General features: G+C 35.5%; 2 protein-coding genes across 2 annotated transcripts; both read right to left on the bottom strand.

The window, feature by feature from the left end:
- Nucleotides 1–330: 330 nt before the first annotated feature.
- On the bottom strand, nt 331–1,930 carry LOC134189932 (uncharacterized). The gene is made up of 3 exons (XM_062658329.1): nt 1,799–1,930; nt 1,371–1,605; nt 331–869 (listed from the first exon to the last, which is right to left on the bottom strand). Exons 1-3 carry the CDS (start codon nt 1,861–1,863, stop codon nt 549–551), a joined length of 621 nt encoding a protein of 206 aa, XP_062514313.1. The 5' UTR covers nt 1,864–1,930; the 3' UTR covers nt 331–548.
- Nucleotides 1,931–5,034: 3,104 nt separating this feature from the next.
- On the bottom strand, nt 5,035–6,704 carry LOC134190035 (diphthamide biosynthesis protein 3-like). Its single transcript, XM_062658447.1, has 3 exons — nt 6,577–6,704; nt 6,445–6,519; nt 5,035–5,274 (listed from the first exon to the last, which is right to left on the bottom strand). Exons 1-3 carry the CDS (start codon nt 6,682–6,684, stop codon nt 5,212–5,214), a joined length of 246 nt encoding a protein of 81 aa, XP_062514431.1. The 5' UTR covers nt 6,685–6,704; the 3' UTR covers nt 5,035–5,211.
- Between the last annotated feature and the right edge of the window lie 796 nt (nt 6,705–7,500).

Genomic DNA, 7,500 nt, shown 5'->3' with positions numbered 1-7,500 from the left:
TGCTGATTGGATTATTGATTGTTAGTTATATAAATTCTGTTAATTAAAACAATTAAAATTCAAAGACCTGGATACACTTTCAAAGCCACTGAAATCTTTACAACCTGTGTAGCACAGCAGAGAGACATTGTAGTGTGTGTGTGTGTGTGTGTGTGTGTGTGTGTGTGTGTGTGTGTGTGTGTGTGTGTGTGTGTGTGTGTGTGTGTGTGTGTGTGTGTGTGTGTGTGTGTGTGTGTGTGTGTGTCACCACCATCGCTCTGGTCGTTGTTGTCGCTATGTATAAACGAGCAGCATGCTACTGATTGCTACCAAGGTGAGCATCACATAGTGTAAACCAGACTAAAGACATTTGATTACGAGAGCACAGCAAGCCAACATGTCAGCCACAGACAAAAAATTTCGCATATTTTCCTGACTGAGACATTCGATGTCGTGCATTACGTCCATAAAATATTTCATGACTTTGTGTTGCCATGAGAAGTTTGATCAAAAATACGACAACAGCATCTTACTACTCTTATCTCTTGCTTTCTTCACCGTCTACTGCTTTATCCAAAAATACCACTCGACCCTCCACCAGGCGGCTTCAACACTCGACTGCTGTTTCTCGGTGTGTTGGGTTTTGATCCACCAAAGATGCCACTGTCACTCGTCTTGGTTGCTACTTCTGTGTTGCTGCTTCCGAATGTTAAGAAAGAGTTTCCACTGGGTGATGGTCTGGTGGGTTTGCTTGTTGTCTCTTCTGCTCCGCTGAATATGTTGTGTGATGGTGGACTCGTCGGTATTTTCTTTCCTCGTTTCTTGTCATCTTCGTCGTCTTCGTCGACTCCAAATATATTGTGTGTTTCTCCACCAGGTCTACATATTACCTGCAAGACAAACACATCTGGAATATTTCCAGTGTTGCTACTAACACTTTTGTACAACAAATGGCAACAACTTAGCAACACCAACCATGACATGACGAGTACGACAACAAATGTTACAAGTGTGATGATTAGTATCAGTGCCTATCATTGTGTTATGTACTTGCAAGTGCTACAACTGTATGGGCACCTGTACTGTTGAAACGCCAAGTTTTATTGGCACACCTGTTGCTATAGATACCATTTCTACTGCTACTATGACAGCAATGACTTATTCAAATCTGTCAGTTCTATTACAACTTCTAGTTCCAGGGCTGAACTGTATAAGAAGCCTTCTACTTACAAAACTGACACTAACAAATTTATTGTGTGTGTGTGTGTGTGTGTGTGTGTGTGTGTGTGTGTGTGTGTGTGTGTGTGTGTGTGTGTGTGTGTGTGTGTGTGTGCATGTTCATACTGAATGAATGCATGTCCACTCATGTTGTCTCACATTCTCTTCCTCACCTTCGTACTCGTCCTCACCGTCTCCCTCTCCTCTCCACCAAATATCCCATGACTGTGCCCACCAGGTGGAGGACCAGCAGCTCCACGTGTCTTCTGCGTTTCTCCCTCATCCGATGTGAAGACAGTCGAACGGTTCCTCACCTCTTGTGACTGTTTCTTTGTCGGTTCACCGCCCGTCTCGAGCCACTCGCTGCTGAGGAAATCCTCTCCCTTGCCGCCTGGAGGCTCAATAATCCTAAATTCACATGCAGGATCATTAAACAAACAGAACTAACACATAAACTTGATTTTTCGTACAGAAAATTAGGATCAAGCGACATGTTACAATGTCGTAGTGTTACAATGTTGTAGTGTTACAATGTAGCTAGCAATGTTGTGTGTTGCAAGTTGGGTTGGTCATTCATTTGTTGGGGCCTGCTCTCACTTACTTTCTCCCGGGAACTTTCTTCTTTCGGTCGTCTACAAATTTTTGAAGAGGATCAGCCCCTGACATGACACGAGAGAGACGAACAAGACAGTGTAGAAATTATGAGGGTGTTAGATCCTACCGGACATCCGGGACTTAGGACAACTATTTTTAGTTGTCACGTGCAGTTTTACATGTAGTTACACTATGTATATATTTATTGAAACGTCAGTACGTGTACAGTAATTAATTATTTTACGTGTCTAATAACGTTTTTGTAGCGTACAGTGTACAACACGTCAAAGTAAAATATCGACCCCGTCAAACGGCTAGATGCAACTTAATCCTAACTCTAGATCTAGGTCTACCGGCTAGATCTAACGAATGTAGTAAAGTTTGAACTAACTTGATACATGTTCGCCAGTCTATGCGCAAAGAAGTCTCTGGGTCTGCAAGGATTACCGACATACACCTAAAAGAATTAGACAATACAGTGCCTAGCAACGCTTTTTGCGCATGCGTGGAATTCTACTAATAATAGCATTACCGGCCACGCCTCCTTTTTAACTTTTACCAACCACAGTCGTATAATATAATATATAATATATTATTCCTATACATATTGTAGTCTATGTACTACTCTGTTGTCACAACAGGTGGCTCGCGACCCAGAAGTTGAAAATATGAAGAAAATGACACCATCACCAACTGATATGTGGCAACTGCACAAATCGTTTCATAAATCACTGTAAAAGCAAGGCGCTAATGATCACGCATAAAACATCTAGACGAGTCACCTCGTGTATGTCTGTCTTCGTCTGGTCATCTCTTTGTCTGTCTGTCATCTGTCTGTCAATCACTATCCTCTGTTTACAGTATCTGTGTGTTCCTGTTGTACATGTACATGTCTCAGTGTAGAATGCAGCAGCGTAGCCAGAGCAAATTTTTGGGTTCAATATTTTGTTTAAGATTAATATTAATTTGTTTAAAATTTATATTTATTATTATCAACTCTAGACATCTAGTATTACTTTATATATATATATATATATATATATATATATTAAGACGTGTATAAATGGTATATATATATATATATATATATATATATATATATATATATATATATATATACCATTTATACACGTCTTAATATATATATATATATATATATATATATATATATATATATATATAAAGCAAGTGGATACACGGAAGTGTGATTCATTGAAACAGTCTTCAACCATTCGTGACCAAGCTAGACTAAACACAATATCTGAACCACATGCAGGGGCATGGCTCACAGCCATACCCAACCCAAATCTCGGGCTTGCTATGTCCAGGCATGAGTTCACTGTTGCTCTACGACTTCGCCTGGGTATTCCTCTTTTTCCGTCTCATCCAAACGCTGTACCCTTCCCATGTGGTCAATGGATTGACAAATTTGGTGATCATCTTCTCGGCTGTCGTAAGAACTCGTTGAGATCAAAACGCCATGATGCTTTAAGGGACACCATCTATAATGCACTGTTGATAGATGCCAAAGGAACTTTACTAGAACAGAGATTTTCGTCCCAGAATAACAATCGTCCTGGTGATGTTTACCATTCCAACTTTCTGTTTGGACGTCCTGCCTATTTTGACCTTACCATCCGTAACACAGTCCAATTGAAATTTGTTGCCAACAGTGCAAATTCTGCTGGTTCCAATAGAATGCTGGAACAATTGCGTCTAAAGTAGTGACTGCGACTAGTATTCCTTTTACACAAGCGTATTCTAATTTATTGCAACAACTGTCTGTCAATTTGTGGAAATTTAATGCTCGCATGATACAAAGTAGATTAATGTTAGATGCTGATGTAATTGCTTGGGATTTGCCGGTTTTGTCTGTTAGTAGTTTGTTATAAAATATAATATTATTTCTCTCTCTAAAAAAGTATTATATATATTGTATATATGTTAGTATTATATTATATTATATATATATATATATATATATATATATATATATATATATATGTTAGTATTATATTATATATATTATATATATGTTAGTATTATATTATATATATGTTAGTATTATATTATGAAATCTTGTGGGATTGACTTCCTGCATTTTGAGAAACTATCCAGTGATAGAACAAACTGGAGATCTCTCTGCCATTCATCACTCCAACAGTTTGAAGAAAATCGTATTAGACATCTTCAAGCTCAACGTCAGAAACGGAAAGAACAAATTGTTCCTACCAACAAGTCATTTGTTTGCCAATCTTGTGGAAAGGAATGCCGTTCAAAAGCAGGTGTTAAATCCCACCAGAGACACAGAGGACACTAAAGAGAGTCATCACTGTTATCAGTGGACATGCCATCATTATATTATATATATATATATATATATATATATATATATATATATATGTTAGTATTATATTATATATGTTAGTATATATTATATATGTGTTAGTATTATATATATATATATATATATATATATATATATATATATATATATATATATATATACATATATATATATATATATATACCATATATTTGTATATAATACAGATAACACAGATAACACATATCCGCCCTAAGGACGGAAGCACAGAGAGTCTAAGTCATAATAATTAGGCAGATAGTCACTAATATATATGTGTGTGTGTGTGTGTGTGTGTGTGTGTGTGTGTGTGTGTGTGTGTGTGTGTGTGTGTGTGTGTGTGTGTGTGTGTGTGTGTGTGTGTTAGTATATATTTATTTATATGTTAGATAACACAGATAACACATTTCCGCCCTAAGGATGGAAGTACAAAGAGTCTAATTCGCAATATCGCAATAACTAGGTAGATAGTCAACAATCACGATGTCCAATCAGTTACCAATCATTCTTGAGTTATACTGCCACAGACGAACAGATAACTGTTCATGAAATTGCCTGGAAGCTTGGCTCAGAGACAAGCCAGATGATAGAAGAGACTTCTTTACGACTGATCTCAACACCTCCAGACTATATACGTATTTACAACTAACAACGTATCATTTCGGTTCTGTATAAGTACGTACATAATCACTCTACTAAACTGTAAAAACATAGATGAGCAACCACGCCCATAACTTTTGGGGTACCAAACCCCAAGAATCTCCCCTCTAGCTACACCACTGTACAATGACCAGAAGTTGTGACATAACAAACAATACAACCTCATCATGAATATGCCTTACAAAGCCATCTGTTGTAAAATGCTAAAACAGAAGTCGTTACGGCAACAACCATGAAAGTACGAAAAGACAAATAAAACACACTGATTTAGTGATGTCAATCCATCACAAAGCCTAACATAAGCTAAGTAATAACAATCTCAAATTTTCCAGCAAGAAGTTCAACGTCTCCATATAAATAACTGCACGATTATTAATAAATCTCAATCCATTTTGTTATGCCACGAGCGCTTCTTTTTCCTGTATTGACGTTGCCTCTTCTCCGGGTAGAAAATCATCCTGTAGCAACCATGAAAGGTAACAATGTATTATTGACATGAACAATATTTAAAAATATATTATGTTGTTTAGTATCATAAAAACAAAATCAAAATACTGTAGTCTAAATGCAATCTAATGCATAAAATTATTGAAACAAATCGACAATAGATTTTGTCAAGTTTTTGCTGGTTTTCAACGATATTGAGACTTCCTAGAATGTGGCAAGGTATTGTTGCCGAGTGTAGCGAGGCTTCTAATCCGGGTTGCACAACAGAAATAGGCATGGTCCTATACGGCTCTTCATTGAGCTTTTGGTGTGTGTGTGTGTGTGTGTGTGTGTGTGTGTGTGTGTGTGTGTGTGTGTGTGTGTGTGTGTGTGTGTGTGTGTGTGTGTACACAAATCTTAAATTTCTCCTCCTCACGACCACGTTTCATGATAGGACCTACCTTAAAATCGTTTCCGTGTCCAATTACAGATGAGTCTAAGAACGATTCGTGCAGGTGACCAAACGACGAAGAAAATGCTTCATCAAGTTCCATCGTCCCATCCCTTTGTATTGTAGCTAGGGATTGTGTGTACTTGACAACCAATAAACACCTTCAGGAATTGAATGCCACCTACAGTCAACTATTCACACGTCCCATACTACAATTAATCCTTTACTACACTGTGCTGCATCTAACACTGTTGATAGTCAATGTTTGCTGATATCAATTTCTATGTCAGTAAATACCATACCACTGTCGTTACAACGGAACTGAGTGCATACCTAGACTGTACATTTCAATTGTCTTGATCACGATCGCAAAACGACGACTACCTATACCAGGCCTATATACGTAATATAAACTACTAGGAAGTTTGCATGTTTACTTGCATGACAGCTAGGGTTTCAACAAATACGTATTGTATAGCTAGGACTCAGCGTTTCAGCAGACGGTCTGAAAACTCCCTTGGACCTGTTACTCACAAACGCGAGGCGCCTACGGATACCATACAACTAGTAATCAATTACTGCCATATTGAATTTGCATGACAAATTACATTCAATTCAATATGTTGCTACTTTTAGTTCTAACTTAGAAAATAATAATTCCCTAAAGTTTCAATAATGTTTAAGATATTATCTGGGGTATTAGTAGAGTAACACATGTCCTCACACTAAAATCCTTCAATCAAACACTAACCGGATCGTAGATGACTCGCACAACAAGAGAACAACTTGGACACGTTGCTACATCTTCACCACACTCCAATTCCTCCTAATAAAACAAACAAAAAAAATTTAGAGAGAAATTGCGGCTAAATTCCAAATGTACCTTCGTAATTTGAAATTGGTCGCCACACGGACACGGGTACGTGTAAGTCTGCGTCTCCTCGTCGTACTCAAAGTCCTCGATTTCAACTTCGTCGTGAAACACCGACATACTAATAAGTAATAACTGGTCACATACTGGCATTCGATAATATTATCCGGGATAATGTATACGTTTTAGCCTCGTACCCAGGCCCTCTTGCGCGCCCAGTCTCGCGTACCCAGACTCTACCGCCGCGTGGTTCAGGGCAGAGTTTGGCTCTTCGCTGGTTTTTGCCAGAGCCGTTATAAATAGAGATTTTAAATTTTAAATATATATTCTATAAATAGAAACTTTAAAATATAGATATATATATTCTATAAATAAAGATCTTAAAATATAAATATATATTTTATAAATAGAAATTTTGAAATATAAATATATTTTATAAATAGAGATTTTAAATATAAATATATATTCTATAAATAGAGATTTTAAATATAAATATATTCTATAAATAGAGATTTTAAATATAACTATATTCTATAAATAGAAATTTTAAATAGAAATATATTTTATAAATAGAGATTTATGTTAAAATATAAATATATATTCTATAAATAAAGATTTTAAAATATAAATATATTCTATAAATATAGATGTTAATATATAAATAGATATTCTATAAATAGAGATTTTAAAATATAAATATATATTCTATAAATTAAGATTTTAAAATATAAATATATTCTATAAATAGAGACTTTAAAATATAAATATATATTCTATAAATAGAGATTTAAAAATATAAATATATTCTATAAATAGAGATTTTAAATATAAATATATTCTATAAATAGAAATTTTAAATATAAATATATTTTATAAATAGAGATTTATTTTAAAATATAAATATATATTCTATAAATAAAGATTTTAAAATATAAA

The sequence above is a fragment of the Corticium candelabrum genome, chromosome 14 (assembly GCF_963422355.1).
Source record: "Corticium candelabrum chromosome 14, ooCorCand1.1, whole genome shotgun sequence".
NCBI lineage: Eukaryota > Metazoa > Porifera > Homoscleromorpha > Homosclerophorida > Plakinidae > Corticium > Corticium candelabrum.
The sequence above is the reverse complement of the archived record's forward strand: the minus strand, read 5'-3'. Positions and strand labels throughout refer to the sequence as shown.

What these genes read in the sequence shown, in the direction of transcription:
- LOC134189932 (XM_062658329.1), bottom strand. Translation starts at nt 1,863, where the DNA reads ATGTCAGGGGCTGATCCTCTTCAAAAATTTGTAGACGACCGAAAGAAG. An exon ending in AAGAAAGTTCCCGGGAGAAA is followed by an intron (nt 1,606 to 1,798) that starts GTAAGTGAGAGC and finishes ATGTGAATTTAG; the next exon opens with GATTATTGAGCCTCCAGGCG. An exon ending in CGGTGAGGACGAGTACGAAG is followed by an intron (nt 870 to 1,370) that starts GTGAGGAAGAGA and finishes TTTGTCTTGCAG; the next exon opens with GTAATATGTAGACCTGGTGG.
- LOC134190035 (XM_062658447.1), bottom strand. Translation starts at nt 6,684, where the DNA reads ATGTCGGTGTTTCACGACGAAGTTGAAATCGAGGACTTTGAGTACGAC. An exon ending in ACCAATTTCAAATTACGAAG is followed by an intron (nt 6,520 to 6,576) that starts GTACATTTGGAA and finishes TTGTTTTATTAG; the next exon opens with GAGGAATTGGAGTGTGGTGA. An exon ending in TGCGAGTCATCTACGATCCG is followed by an intron (nt 5,275 to 6,444) that starts GTTAGTGTTTGA and finishes TGGTTGCTACAG; the next exon opens with GATGATTTTCTACCCGGAGA.